The following is a 16,159-nucleotide window of genomic DNA, read 5'->3' on the forward strand; positions in this document are numbered from 1 at the left end:
AAAGAGCTGAGGAATTTGGAAAATTTTCAGGCTATGAAATAAATGCAGGAAAAACAGACATAATGGCTTGGAACATCATAAATCTTCAGCTTCTGGTGAAACCTTCAATCCGCTATCTGGGGATCAAAATCACAAAAGACCTAAACCTTTTGACCCAGACTAATCTGGATCGGATTTCCCGTGTATCTAAGGCACTGATGAAATCTTGGTCTTTTCTCCCTTTTACCATCTATGGGAGAACTAGCTTAGTGAAAATGACCATCCTCCCCAAATACACATTTATCTTTAATACTATCCCATTAATATTAGATACCAAGCAACTTTCCAAATGCCAACAAAACATCAATTCATTTATTTGGTGCTATACGTCAACCAGGCTGGCATGGAAGACGTTGAGAAGGAGGAGAGAAAAGGGAGGCCTCGCCTTGCCAGACCTAGAATACTATGCTTGGGCTTTTCACCTGACCCACTCTAGGATGCTATTAAAGATCCCGCTAGATAACTCAAATGGCCGTATGTTCAAAGCAATGCTACTGGGCTCCGATCTTCCATTGGACAGATTCTTATTTAAGTTTGGCCATCAGAGATTCTTCAAAAAAGTTAGGCTAAAGACATTATATAGCTCCCTAAAAGAATGGATTCAAATTAAATCTAAGGCTGGGATAGCATACTTTTCCAATCACGCACCGATCTGGGATTTTACAGGATTCTCCCCGCAACATACTGAGACTGTCAAAACCGTGTTATTGGAAGCAGGAATAAAACAATGGGGAGAGTTAGTGGCAGGAGGATCCTTAATGGAATGGGACATATTCTCAGACAGGGTAACCTCAACACTATCCTGGTTTATTTTTATACAACTGTCCAGTTGGTTGCGAACTCAAATAAAAAAAATGGTCAAAATTGGAGGTTACAGCTCTCTAGAAAAAAACCTAGTTGAGAAACCCTATGGAGGTAAAGAGGTGGCTTTTTACTATTGGAACATCATCGAAGAAGCAGAAAGCGAATTTAACCTTCCGTTAAAACTATAGGGAGGAGAGGGAGAACCACAGGCAGAAGAGAAATGGATAGAATCCTTTAGTCTTCTCTACAAAATTATAAAACCTGCCTGGTTGAGGCGCAACCAACTATTTACATTACATCGAGCGTATTATTCCCCCAAAAAGCTCTCTAAGTTCCAACCAGGGAAGTGTTGTAGTAAATGCCTCCTCCCAGCAGCCTCAGATTTACATATGTTTTGGGAGTGTCCGAACATCACTACATACTGGCAAGAAATCAAGATATCACTTGAATCAATTCTCAGAATCTCAATCCCTTTCTCATGGTATTTAATCATCTTTGGGCTAAATAATAACATCAAGGGGCTAGAAAGAGAATTTCCATATTATGCTATTCTACTAGCAAGAAGACAAATATGCAAAAATTGGGTTAACATTAACTCGCCGACCCATGCAGAATGGTTGTCTTCACTTTATGCAACATCGAAAGTAGATTTAGCCAGAGCCTGCAGTCCCCGTACTGTGAGATTCTGGAACTTCTTAGTTGAGTGGAGACGGGACAGCTAGAGTACCCGGGTTTTTTTTTTCTCCATTTTTTCTGGTTTCTTGATGGTACAGAGGCGATGGTGTTTCTGCAGCTGGAGCGTCCCTGGAACGATTAAGTGGCTAATGAGGACACAAAGAAAAGAAAAAAAAAAAGAAAAAACAGAGACTGCACTAGTTGGCAGACTGGTGGCCCAGGGAATTTGGCCCTGCCCAAATTCCAAAAAGGTTGTAAAAAACCTGGGTGTTAAGCTAGACCACACCCTTTCTATGAAAGATCAGGTTGGCACTTACATATGGCATCTGCTTCGCAACTATGAGTCTTTAAAAAAAGTATTTTCTTGGCTTCCTTCAACCTCCAGAAAGACACTGGTCCAGGCACTAATTACAAGTCGCCTTGATTACTGCAACAATTTGTTTGTGGCAGTCACCCTATTGTCCAAAATGCATGAAGTGCAACATCCCCTCTTGGTCTTTCTCTGCACCTATTTTAAAAGCTCTACATTGGTTGCCCATCAGGAAACGTGTCATTTACAAGCTTTGTTATTTGACCAATACAACTCTTAGGCAAGTACTCCATACTCATATTCACTCTAGACTCTCCCATTACCAGCCATCCAGGTTCCTCAGGTCTGCTAACAAGGCATTCCTCATGAATCTGCATAACCGCACAGCCAGATTTGGGGGTCGATCTTTTTCTTACCACGCCTCAGTTTACTGGAACAAGCTTTCACTTCATATCTACGCCTATCCTGACCACTCCAGGTTTAAAAAACTCCTAAAAACATACATGGTTTTTTAAGTTTTTTTGGGTGCCACCTGTCCAGTAGCAAGTGTCGAGATACTCCTTCGGGAGGGAGTTGTTGCACTATATAAGAGACTTTAACTGAACTATAGTATCCCTAACCCTTCGGTCACATCTGAACTTGGTAAATATGGTAAAATAGGCATAGGTTAGATGTATTTACAAAATCGACAAATGTTGGATTCTTTTTCCTACTATAGATGATTACTCTTCTACGATTTGAATAAATATGATGTTGGGATTACACCAAATACTTCAGCTTACAGATGTTCAAATGTGATCTTTTATTCAGATCCTAGTCCTGATGAGTGTCTGGACGACTTCTGCATGCATTGTGAACAAATCCCTGCTTTTGGATGAAAGTATTCCTTTCTGGACAGAAATGACCCGATTCGTCTCCGTTCATTTTAAAAGTAGCAACTGTGAACTCTAGTGGCATTCTTCATGGTTAACCCCTTTTCCTTAATTTCTTTTATGTGGATTTGTATTCGGCAGAAATTGAAAGGCCAAAGTCGCAAATTATTGAAGTTGAACATTCTTGTTGTAGGATCAAAGTAGGTAGCTAGCATTTGACTTATTGCATAATCCCCCCATTCCCCTGAAAACCCAACGCCAATTAAGAACCCCATGATACTTTCGGATTCCTCGTGATCACTAGTTTACCAGTAAATCTGGGCTTTCCCATTTTTTAATCACAGAAAAAGTGGTATCCTAATTTTAATGAGTTATCAAGACTACAAAATGCAATCTCTACTTCTTTCAAAGTAGATTGAGACAATGACCTTTATTTGGGTTTACCACCCCTTCTTCATGAACACTGCAAGGTCTGCAAAACATCACCACCAAAGAGGTGACAGAAACACTTACAATGCCTCTTATGTTTCTAGTACAGCACAACAACGTGGGTGTTCACAGCTTTAGCCCATCATTCACCGGTGAGGAAATACAGGTCTACAGGTTATAGATTGTGTGTGCAAGTGTACTACAGAGCTGATTTGGCAGCTATGCCTTTTTAGTCCTAGCACCAATATTCTAACAACCTTTCTCAAAATATGAATATTACAGCTATTGTTCTGTGGGTCAAAAAAAATGATGTACTTGTTCTCTCTAGCTTTGGTTCACCAACAATTCAGATCGGTGCTCTAGCTTCTACCCTAGAAAGCCTGGCTAGAGTTGAGCTTTGGACACAAAACAAAAAAAGATCAGTAAAGCCCAGCACAAAAACTTTGTACACATGTCTTTCCAAAACACTTCCCAATCATCAGATCAGACATTACAAATCCAGGGGTTTGACATGTTTATTACCAGGAGGCATTTCTACAGAGAAAACTGTCATAAGGCTGACACAAATTCAAAGTCGATAGTAATGTACATAAATAAAATCATACTATTTATGCAGCCATGCAAGTGCTTGGGAGGCTTGCACATATCACAAAACCAATCAAGCCAACACACAAAAGAAACATTTAGTAAAACAGCATAGTCATTGTGCAGACGTTTGCAAAACAAAGTAGAACACCAATTAAAAGTCGCAAAACATTCAGGGATTACATGATTTTTGCGGCAAAATAAAAAGAAATAGTTATAGTTGGGAGCAGTGGAAAATGAATATTTCAGATGTGACATGTTCCTAATGTGCATCAAAGTATTTTAATGGAGAGCTCAGACCAATGGGATAAGGAACGCATTTTACCTAGTCAGGAGTAAAGTCTGAGGGCACAATCTCCAAAATCAAACATGGTCGTATTTAAATTACAACCTAGTCATATTGCTAACACAAACAGTATCCTCGAAGTCTGAGCCTTTTGTTTTGTAAATGGCATGAGTGTTCAAATGTACAAGTATCAAACAGCAGTAAATGCAGTTTGTCATTGCCGGAGATTGTATTTCTTAAAACCTTTGGTGTCGCTTCTTGAAGAAACATTCCCATGCCTCACACTCCATAAAATACCTGTAAGATAGCACATTCAAATTGGCAAAAAGGAAATCATTACGTTACCATAAAGAACACAAGCTCTGGTCGTACACCGATAAACATCAGTTTTTGTCGCTCTTCTACTTTCAATTGACCAGAAAAAGTGGCGTCATACATTGTATCCCTGTGAGAGAGAAAGTGCCTGTGTGTCCTTTTGTGGGGAGGGAACGACGGGTAGACACATGAAAAAGAGAATGATTAATATCCAAGGAGACTGCTTATTAAATATTAGTGCGGATCCACCAAACCCAATGCCAAGCAGCAGTCTTCAAGCAAATTCACAGGCAAACGCTGTATGCCACCAAGTAGAAATTCAGGGATGGCACCTTGTGCATTTAATAACAATGTGAAAAATGCAAACTCGGAGGAAGAAAAAGTCAGAAGATAAATGAAATGGAAACTAAAAAATGTGTTTAAAGGTAAATAGATCAAATAAAATCATTGGTTTCTGAATTAAAAAGCCTTTTCACTAGATATTTTCCATATATTGGTGACTAATAGTGACTGGAATGAAAAATGGTGTGATGAATACAATTTTAGTATTGCTCTGCCTAGGAAGAATGACACTAATACATACCCTCAGACTATCTCTGCTACGTCCATGTAAAAATAAACATGTCACTATAACGTTCAAAATGAAGGTGAACAGACTATATTCACTGGAGAGGCCAGGGCTACTGGTGGTCTTTTAGTGGCACAGCTTTTTGCTCACACAATACCACGAAGACGGGTGAGGCAGCAGCACATTCAAGCCTTTGGAGAGCTGCAGTCATGCAGCACTTTGTGGCATGCACGTTATACTAAAGTCAAATTCACCATTAAGTTTGCATTTTAATTGAGCATAACAGCAGCATATAAACAGATGATGCACAATAGTTTAGTGTGTGCTACATAGGACAACCACAGCGACCAGAAACTATTAAGATGGTAAGAGGCATAGCAGAGGTCCCACTTATCCACATTACCACCAAATGCAGTGAACGTAGAAGATTTAGGTATTTTTGTCAGACACGGCAGAGATCGATCAATCAATCAATCAATCAAGGTTTTTTAGAGCGCAATCTACTCACCTGGAACGGGTCTCAAGGCGCGGAGGGGAAGCTGGGGGAGGGGAGAGGGGAGAGAGGGGGTCCGCAGGTCCTGGTAGTTCACTGAGATCGCTCCTCTATTAACAAGCTCTCTTGTTGTAGAATGAAACTGTAGGGGGAAAACCTAGCGGAAGAATAATTTGAAATTTTAAGGTGACCAAATGATCAAAGCACCCGTCTCTACTTAGGTATTCTCGTGTTCCGTTGCAGGACTCCCTTGGGGTGGCCCGATGTCATTCCAGAAGTATTAAACAAACATAATTCCAGTAGCATTTAGCCATGCTGTGGAGTACATGCGGTTGGTAAAGCCAGGGCGTGAAAATGTAAATGTTCTAAAATGTGTCCATTTGAAAACAATCGAACATATATAGGTGTGTAAATATTTGGAATCAGAATGATTTACTTGCATTGCTATTAAAATTGCATTTTGAGTCCGTACGCAATGAAAATTCCCGAAAAGTAAGAAAAAAAGCTGAACTGCAGTAATGGCAGTTCCAACAATAGTCATCAATGTACCTACATACTGCTGTAGAAACATTAGCCCACTGACTTTTGGTACAGACTACCGCCCACCGCTACCACTGCAACAAGAGACTGTTGTAAGCACGTGGAAAGGTGCCAGATTCTACGAGGATGCATGGTTTACAGTTAAAGAAACACAAGTCAATCATAAGCCAAAGTTTGCGATCCTCAAGAGAATTCTTAATGGTGACAGGTTCTCGTCTTCAATTTTCTAAGTGCTTCAATATTCAGATAATTTGGTGTGATCATGAGTATTGAGAAGTACATATGCTAACTTCACACTTCAATCCTTCCACCTTGCCTAGAGTCTTTGATGGAGTCTTTCTGCAGAAGGAACACAGCTCAGCTGGCCTTTTATAATGAAGGCCAAAATAAGTTCAGGCCAGATTGACTCAACATGCTCTTTCACTCGTTACAATCAGGAGAACAAGGCTGAACATAAGTCAAGGTGCTGGTACACCTAATGTAGAGGACTGGGGTGATAGCCAGAAGGCACAGCATGGTGAAAGTATACCAGCGGGTACACAATTCTAAAAGAACATGAATGAAAAGTTTGAAACAAATGACTGTGGTCTGACAAGTTGGAAGTTCGCAAACGTAGACTGGCCAGACAGATGAGAAAGGGGGCTTGCAAGACCAAATGGGGTATGGTAAGTGACAGCAAATGAATAGCTTTGGCTTTCAAAAACGAAAATAAAAAGAAACTCACATAATCATGGTTATGATCAGGACAGGCTTAGAGTGTGTCTCATTTTATAAAAAGCGCCATGAAAACCAAGTTGGGATTTCTAGTCCTCAGTATCTGGATGATACACTGGTGAAAATAAGATGAAGATTAGCTTAAATCGTACTTGTGCAGAAGAAACTAGGAAATAGCCTTGCGTTTACCGGAGGAAATCTTTTATGGGTAACAGATTGAACAAGATGCCAATTACAGAAGTAGTCTTCATGTTACTATCACTTTACAAGCTCAAAGCCACAGAGTGATCAGTCAGACAACATCTCTTTGCTAATTAATGACTGGAGGATACAGTCATAACCAAGGATTGAATGCATAAATCTTAGGAGTTTATATTTCGGAAATCCTACCCACGACATAGGTAACAATCTCAAAAGCTTTCATCACAGACCGCAGAGCTACTTCTCAGGTTGCACAAGCCATACTTTTCTGATGTTGAGACAGGGTGATGGCAAAAGATACTCCGATGTCGTATGTTTGCACTAAACGATAGCGCTTGTCCCCAAGTAACACATCTAATAGACACTGGACGGCAAATCAAACTTCGCACTGGCATCGATTTTAAAGCTCAGCTCAGAGGCATTTCTAATTTAGATTGAAAGCTCAGAAAACAAATATATCTATAAGTAACCCAGACTAGACAGGTTCATGAATTCAGGTAGCAGAACTTAACAAACACACTATCCATCTTGCAGCCTCACGCCTTCTAAAGCAGATCTATCCTTCTGGAATCATCTCACAAATTAATTTGTTTGACACTTATCCATCATTTTATGTTAAAGGTACTGCTTCCTACTTTAAGGTGGTTACATTTTAAGGGAGCCCATACTGAACATTTCCTAAAATGTCATTTTTCTCAAAGTTGGAGAGCTGATCTAACAATAGTATATCTGATTTTACAAGTTGAACCTGAAAACAGTTGTGGTAGTCCAGGAGAGAATTCTCCCTTCAGGTTTTAGGCACCACTGCACTCCTGAGATTAACCTTCCATGCATCGCCTGATGTCCTTGGAGCTGGCTCATGAAGAGTAAATATATTTCAAGGGTGACAAGATGAGGGGATGTTTTGTAGAGGGGACTGATGGAACAGTTTTCTTGAAACACATGAGGGCAGACTGTACAGCTCAGAGTGTACAGCTTACAGTGTGCCCGCGTGAAATTGACCGACCAAGATGAAACTAAAAGGAAGCTCTTCTTCTGTAGCACATAATGCTTCATGGGACAGGCAGGTATAGCGACTTGCTTCTCCTCAGTTTGACACCACCAACAGGATGCAATACAGAAGCAGCAGCAGCTCCTGCCAACAAAACCAGGCCTCCTCTTCCTTACTCTTCCAGCAGAACATACTCTTTAAGCGACTGTGGAAGAGGGAGCTCCTTCACTGCATCAGGCAAGTAGCGGATTCCAAGACTGGAACGCACACTGTACCGTGTGAGGGTCTTGAGCGTGCCAGGAGTGGAGCATAGAGCAGTCAGCTTGGCACACAACTGCGGATCCCTTGCCACTTCCCGTGGCATTATGCCATTCCTTCTCAACTCAAAGTGTCCAGCAGCCCGGTGAAGGAGTTCCAAGCAGGAGTCTTCCTTCTCTGTTCCAAGTCCTCTCACTAACAAGGCCACTAGCCTGGACACGGGCGTCTGCCCCTTCAAGTTGGTTACTCTCACCTCCGCACCATGATCTAGGAGGAGTCGCACACTTTCCAGGTTGCCCTTCATGGCTGCCCAGCTGAGTGGGGTGTCATTGTTGTAATCCACAGCGTTGACAAAAGCACCACTCTCCAAAAGGGCCCGCACACAGTCTGCATTGTTCTTGAAGGCAGCCCAATGGAGTGGTGTGTCCTTGTTTCCATCCAGTGCATTTGGGTTGGCTCCGTACTCCAACAGGATCTCCACACAGGTGTCGTCTTTCTCTGCTGCATAATGGAGGGCTGTCCTGTTATAGCCATCATGAGCATTGACCTACAATCAGAATAAAATAACAGGTAATGAGTAAAAGAAAAATCACTGACGGTGCTGAGCTCTTTGCACACAAACTCTGCATGTTTAGGTGGCGTTATTGAATCATTGCAAGAAGTGGTTTAAAACCCATATTTAACATGCATGTTTTCATACCCTAGACATTTTTCCTTAATTGGCCAATATATTATTTTTGTGAAAAATCCCTTTCGTCCAATGAGACCGAATCTCAGTTTGACAGCATTACAGCAAACTAATTTGTCGTTAAGCATGCCAGCTCAAATACACACACGTGGCCTTTAAAATTGCCCTTTGGCTTAATCAGATTTCTTTTCAAACAACAAACGAGGCTATACCTTGCAGAAAGCAGCTTCAAACCCCTCTCACATCTAAAAAGAATGCAAAACATTTTAAATGAAACCAGACCTTCTAAACTACATAGTTAACCATGTACACACAATCAAACACGCAGAGACCACAATATTAACTCTACAGTTATGACTAGGGTGGTTATTCTATAGGAAACTCCTTTTTGTTTCTAACAACAATACAGTTGGGTCCATTAAAAGAATATCCACAAATCTATTGAAAATTAAGTATAGCAGTTTGTAAAGTTATCCCAATTAATCAGGCTGGAGAGGAGCGGATTAGGTATAAAGAGTGGTCCCAGAAGTCACATGTTCCAGTTTAAATCCCACATGAATTTCTGCTCTCAACAATAGCAGATTTGCTGGACAGAGTCCACAAACATGCCACACGGCTCGGATGCCAATCGAAGCATTGATTGGCTAAGTGCAATCTTGAGCAGTGTTTGCAAATATAAATTTGAATATTAGCTGTTAATCAAGTTTAAGAAGAAACGATCATTTTTGCTTCAGCAGTCTTTCTTCACAAACCTGGTTGAAAACAATAAAACAAAATTCTGCGAGAGCATGATCGGTCTAACACGACCTCTGATGAAGTGCTTAGGCAATTACTAAATGGATGGAAAGAAGTATTATACACTTTTCTTTTAACTGGAACCAATATGTACTCAGGCCAGTGCAAGGCCAGGGGCCATGCTCTTCCATTTGTACCAGTTTATGCTGGTACATATTTTTACTATGAATCTGCCTGAACTTTAAAAAAACTAAATATGTCCATATACAATTGGAAGGGGGTTTGCAGACTGGTGCAAAAGGAGAAGATAAACAGATGTCCAACATTTTGCATTTTCTTTTGAAACTGCCGCAGGGTATTCTAGTAAAGCAAGCCTGTAAAATCTATGTCCTGAAGTCCAAGCCCAGCGGATACACTGGGGGCATGCTGGGAGGAGGCCCTGGCCACAAGGTGGGGTTAAAAGCCATGCACTGTGTCTAAGCCCAGAAGTCTTTCTTTCCTGGGCAGAGTGCCTAGATGAAGGCCGTGCACTATGCTTGTATTTACTGGAGTGTTGGGCACTGTGTCAAGTACCTCCTAGGGCGACACAGAAACATGCAGTGTACAGCCAGTATTGAAGGCAAGGGTGTGGGCTCAGGGCGTGGATGATGTCCTATGAGTATGAAGGCCATGACTTGTGTCACCTCAAGCACAGACTCAGTGCAAAGGTTTCAAATTATTTAACCAAATAAATTCACTGGCAAGACTCTGGTTTAAAGTATTATTTGTCACCAAGATCACCTACAAAACTACTAGAACATGACTGGCCACTAAAATGTCCATAAAAAGGCCGTTGTGCCCATCTCATGAGATCACAAGTTATGCCTCTGGAGGCTTCACCATTGTGCTCAATGAACGGACCAATCTGTATGCTCTCCGTGCAAATACAACCTTGGCTTTCTATGGAATACATGCAACGTCATGCGTGTAATGGATCCGATATTGCTGCCTTTACTTGCGCTATAATCCCTGAGAGGATACATAATCGCTCACAGTGGTAGTGCTTCAGCATTCATGTCCAAATACTGTGTATGAGGACATCTGCTCAGTGGAACCACAGCGTTCCTCTTTCTATTGACTGTGAGCAAGTCTAGTTGATGACAGTGGTTGTGCTGCCTTCAGTCTTCATGCAAACTGTTGTGGAACTGTTCAGAGGAACTGCTGCCTTCATCTACCTATCATCGCGAGTCTATCTATTGCTAATAAGGGCACCACTGCCTTCAGTGTAAATGCAATCCCTGTGGACGTTGGTTCTCTTGGATTCCTGCTGTTCTCTGGGATTACTCTCTTCTGCTTTATCAAACCTTTGTGTGGACATCCAATCCTGACAGCGGGATAAACACCTTTGCTTTCCAACCATTCCCTTTGGTCAGATTGTCAAACGTTATTTGTGCCTTCAAGTTTCCACCCACTTAGGTGTGCAAATACCGTCCCTTGCATGTGCTCATGCAATAGGGTTCATCAATCAATAGGGAGGAGGGAAAGAGGTCCATTCAATTCCCCATTGTAATCATTGGATTGATCAAGAAAGAAGAATGGACACTTGTAGCTTCAAAACCATTGGTTATAATTGAAGCACCCTCATAAACGCTATGATATTAAATGCGGTGTATATCTGTTATCAGCCCATTATCAGCGTTATGGCATAGTCATTGGGTGTTCAATAACGTGCTATATGCCAGCCTCACCAAGAGGCAACCTCTGGTCTGGGTAGCAGCGTCTAGAAATTGGAGGACACTTCCAGAGGGAAGGTGCAGAGAAATAAGAAAAAACAGTAGTTAAAAAACAAAGCCTCTCCAAACGAAAATTTTAATATAAAAAGGAAAGGTAATGTTATTAAAAATGCGTTTCGATATAGTGGTCAATCGGGTTACTGGATCACCTCATATCTATTAGGGAACAGTCAACATGTTTCTGCTCTGTTCTGGCCCAGCCGGGTCTATAGAGCATTCGTCAGGACATACACAAAAAAACACATAAGTACTTACACCACTTGTGTAGTTTTCAAAAGTGTCTAGATTCTCAACACTTGACTGAATATATTAAAATTCTCGTTTGGAGAGGCATTGTTTTTTAACTACTGTTTTTTCTTATTTCTCTGCACCTTCCCTCTGGAAGTGTCCTCCAATTTCTAGACACTGCTACCCAGACCAGAGGTTGCCTCTTGGTGAGGCTGGTATATAGCACGATATTGAACACCCGATGACTATGCCATAACGCTGATAATGGGCGGATAACAGATATACACCGCATTTAATATCATAGCGTTTATGAGGGTGCTTCAATTATAACCAATGGTTTTGAAGCTACAAGTGTCCATTCTTCTTTCTTGATCAATCCAATGTGCTCATGCAATATCCTGGTTCACAGATTATTAATATATACTCACATTTTTCGAACCCAGAAAATTCTTTACGTACGGTCAAATTTTCCTTGTGAGATAACTGTTTTTGGAATTATGTATTGTATACCATGTCTCAAGCGGCAAAAGCTGGTGGTGTGTGGGGGTGGGTTTAACCAGTCATGAATTTCGCAAATCGTAGAACTTTGTGAGATTTTTTTTAAATAGAAAAAAGTGGATTCTATACTGAAAATTCAATGGTATTGCACGCAGGCAATCTTGAAAGACGCCATGTTGGAGAAACATTTCAATATGATTATTTTAATTTCTCTTTGGTATTTAGAAAGAAATAGGAAGCATGAAGGAAAGGATCTTGAGATGGATTGTGGTTCATGAAAATACAGGCTGCTTGTGGTTCAAGAGTCACTGCCTTGACATCTTGGTGAGGGAGCAGGGTGTTCCTAGGTGGAGCCCACAACCCCTGAAGCTTAGGTGCTCTTACCTCAGCTCCTTTCTCCAGCAGCAGCTCCACGCAGTCGGCGTCTGACACCATGCAGGCGCAGTGCAAGGGCTTCAAGGTGCCGTGCATGCAGTTCACATCAGCTCCCTAAGAAAGAGGGGACAAGTGACAGCTCTCAATCTCTGAACACTTCTTACTCTGAATGGCCTTAGAATGTGACACTGAGTTTATTAAATCGTTTAAAAGCAATAAAACTAAACAAATTACAGGACATTCTGTTCAAAGATTAATTAAAAATGATAAGTAGACGCTGCAATTAATTACAATTCATAAAAACGAAGATACATTAACTATCTTATAATGAAAACATACTACGGCACAAGTCATTCAATATAGTTAAGTTATATTCCACATACTCTGATCATAGCATCTAAAACAGCATATTAAAGTGATTTTTTAACTTTCTCGAGAAGTTTATCTCTACATCAACTACAATTTTTAAATACCTATTCAACATGTATTCCAAAGCATCTAAGGCAGTTGCAATCCCTGTCCCCAAAAATAACGTCCTTCGATTTTCCATCTTCAGCAAACTTCACAAGTGTGGATTCTACACCTTACTTACTGGCTGAATCCATCTTAATTTTGCATGCATAGTTTTGAAATTAACCATGAAAGCGGACATCGATCTATCCTAAAATGTCTGAATTGCGGTTTGCCCTACTGAGAGGGCCACTAAGCTAAGTAAATACTACTTATATTTTTCTGGCCGCTCTGTCTTCAAAAATAGGTTTTGTAAATTGCTCATAAATAATTTCAACTCATTCTTAACAAATGCTCTAAATTAGGCACTACAAAAAAAGAAATGGGTGTAGGGCATGGCAGAATGCCACACCTTGTGCCAGTGCAGGTCATTTGGCTGGGGGGTGGGGAATGCAATCTCGGCACAGCAGAAGGTTGAAGATTTTGCCTTGTGCCTCCCGTGCATGGTGATAGGCCATGCGCATTGGTGCAGGACTTAGCAAAGATGTTGATGAAGGGCAGCCTCACCTGCCAGTGACCAGTCTGGGCGGCCAAATGCTGATGGGAGGGCACAAGTACTGAGCTCAGGGGTTTACTCCAATGAGTTATAACTTGAAGCTCATAGCGGAGGCTGTATTCAGATGGTCCTTCAGGCAAGGGGAGTAACCAAACAAATGCTGAATTGTTGTGATGCAGGGTCTATGGAACATAATACAAAAGCAATTTGCTTCTGCCAATAAAAGTAACTCTGCACCCTTAAATCCCACTCCTTTCAAACACTGCTCATGACTTCACACAACAAGACATCAATGAAATCATATCAAATCACCACTGACCTCAACACTTTAATTGTTTCAGGGGAAAGATGGTGAAGCCAAAGGCCTTGATAATGTCTAGGCCCTTCGCATAGAGTCAGCTGGTCATAGACAAAGACCAACCCAGCGGGCTCAGAGTGCAAACCCTTCTTGAAGGACAGGCTGGCACACAGCGTACTCTGGGCATGTTCGAAGCTGATGCCTAGTAGTGCTGGCCTCAAACATGCTTGACACTTCTAGAACAATGTAAGCAGACCCAGGGGAAAGGGTGTGGGGGAATAGGAATGCAAAGTCCAGAAAGTGCAGGGCAAGGTGGGATGTGATGAACATTTTTTAAATCCTGCAAATGATTTTCTCAATAAAAGTTCCCGACCTCTCCGTTTCCAGCAATAGAATTCTACGAACACTTGGATAAATCCTGTACACCTCTCTGTTATAGGAAAATGCTTTGAGACAGAGAGGCTTGGTCCCAATATACAGTTTTGAAGTACTAAAGTACCTTAATGCTCAAACTTTTCGTTTATTACACACAACATTGAAGTAAGTGACATTGTTCTGACTGCAATGGTGAGGGGCAACATGCAAAAAAATCTTACATGCTACAAACCGTCTCCTCAGAACCACAAACAGAAATAAACAAAAAGGACCACCCACGCGAGGTCGATGGTTGCAGCACACAGGGCCCAATTGTACAATCAACTGAAGCAAAATCTTGCCTCCAGTTTTAGAAATTCTTCAAGAGAGTCCAACACTACACAACTTGGCACTTCTTTGGCTGCCAAACACAAACTTCATTCACAAGCAGAACAAAAAAAAAAAAGACTTACTTCGGATAGTCCGTTTATCCATCCTGCACTTAGCTTTGAGTATATCATTTAATTAGCAGAGTGCACTACTCCAAGATTCCATTGTCAATCAGAGCTAGTACAACTGTAGGTCAGGTCACATTTTGAGACACATAGTCCACCGTGTGGCAAAAGCAAGTAAGTACTATGTGTGGTAGAACAGATATATATGGAATGTATACTTGCCACAAAAACAAACATTTCAGTGCTATGGGCAGGTCTAACCGGCTTGACCAAAAGCCCATGAGTGTCCATACCCGTCTAATGAGGTCGTCAACATTGTCGTGGGGAAAGGAACGGATGGCAGCAATGGTGCGGATGAGTCGCTCCGACAGCGAGTATTTGCTCTGGATGCTCTGCATGACGTACCACATGCTGGTCATAGACAGCCTTGGAATCACCGCTAACACAGCCCACCTGAAGGAAAAAAGGTAACCGTGCTTTTAGAAACAAGCCGTGGCAACATCAATAGGCCTGGCAACCAAGAGCATGATTGATTGTTGTTCCTTTTGCAAGCATATGCACAATTAAAAAAACAAGAAAAAATATAACACAATACAGCCTAAACATGGTCATCAAGTACTTCTAGAGAAATGTGAAGAAAAAAACCCATCACATATAATTTAAAGAACAGTAAGAGTGGTTCCTAATCAGGCAGGGGTATTTAGAACAGTTATACAAACCCTAATCAACTTTAAAGCACATCACAGGAAAGGAAGGTTCTTATTGGAACAGAGAAAACATATTGTTGAACTTCTGTAACATGAAGACATTGTTAAAAGACTCTTGGGTGACTAAGAAAAATAAAAGAATAAATAATGGAAAGAAAAGAGAAGCATTGGTAAAGGTAAATATTGGCCCACCATCCCTAGGACAGACTAGATGTGCAAGACAGTGAATAGCTGAAGAGGGCTGACTCGCTGGCCCATGTTGTATTCTAAGGTGGCAGAAAGCAAAAGATGAATGACAGCTGAAAAGATCACTGAATGAAAAGAGCTGACCAAAAGCCTATCTATCTATATATAAACACCTTTTTTATGTATTACGTTTTTAGATTACATGACGCTGTTGAGATAGCTAAGCAGTCTGCAAGACAGACATAAGAAACGGTTATATCAATGAAGAAAGCATCCAGACATTTGTACTAGGGTTCCTCATTTGCAGTGTACTTTAAAACAGGGGGCATGTAACTTCGACAAAACGACACTCCAGTAGTGGCATAAATGAAGTACTCTTCACGTGTGTTCTGTTTTGTACTGCCACAGAGTCCAGTTATGAACCTGCTGGAGATTGGAGAATGGACCCATAAACCGGGATCTACCTTTATAGACCCTGTTTTTTTTTCTTCCAGACAAGGTCATCTAGTTTCTATATCTTGCGTTTGGCAGAATGTCTCTGGTCATACTATCTTTAAACCTCAGTTGACACCTCGTATCAGTACCTCCTAGACCTAGCATTTCCATCATCAATTTTTTTTTACCAGACTTAAACCAGGTAGGGTTAATTTTCGAGCTTGCCACTCTGCCTTTGAAATGATGATTTTAACTTTAACATTGTTAGGAACCGTACGGTAAGCCCACCAAGTTTCTCGCAGACTATTCTTAAGAGCGACTCAAAGATTGACTGCGCTATGA

The 16,159-nt window shown here is 41.1% G+C and overlaps 1 protein-coding gene across 2 annotated transcripts in view; it reads right to left on the reverse strand.

Moving 5' to 3' along the window:
* Positions 1–3,628: 3,628 nt before the first annotated feature.
* ASB8 (ankyrin repeat and SOCS box containing 8) overlaps positions 3,629–16,159 on the reverse strand; it is a 118,027-nt gene continuing 105,496 nt past the window's right edge. For both annotated transcript variants that reach the window (XM_078663060.1, XM_078663061.1), the window contains exons 3-5: positions 14,783–14,942; positions 12,386–12,490; positions 3,629–8,627 (exon numbers count right to left, since the gene is read on the reverse strand). In XM_078663060.1, coding sequence (XP_078519186.1) covers positions 7,995–8,627; positions 12,386–12,490; positions 14,783–14,908 — 864 coding nt within the window. In that variant the 5' untranslated portion in view covers positions 14,909–14,942 and the 3' untranslated portion in view covers positions 3,629–7,994. The remainder of the gene's footprint in view (positions 8,628–12,385; positions 12,491–14,782; positions 14,943–16,159) is intronic.

Source organism: Lissotriton helveticus, chromosome 10 (genome assembly GCF_964261635.1).
Source record: "Lissotriton helveticus chromosome 10, aLisHel1.1, whole genome shotgun sequence".
In the NCBI taxonomy this organism is placed as follows: Eukaryota; Metazoa; Chordata; class Amphibia; order Caudata; family Salamandridae; genus Lissotriton; species Lissotriton helveticus.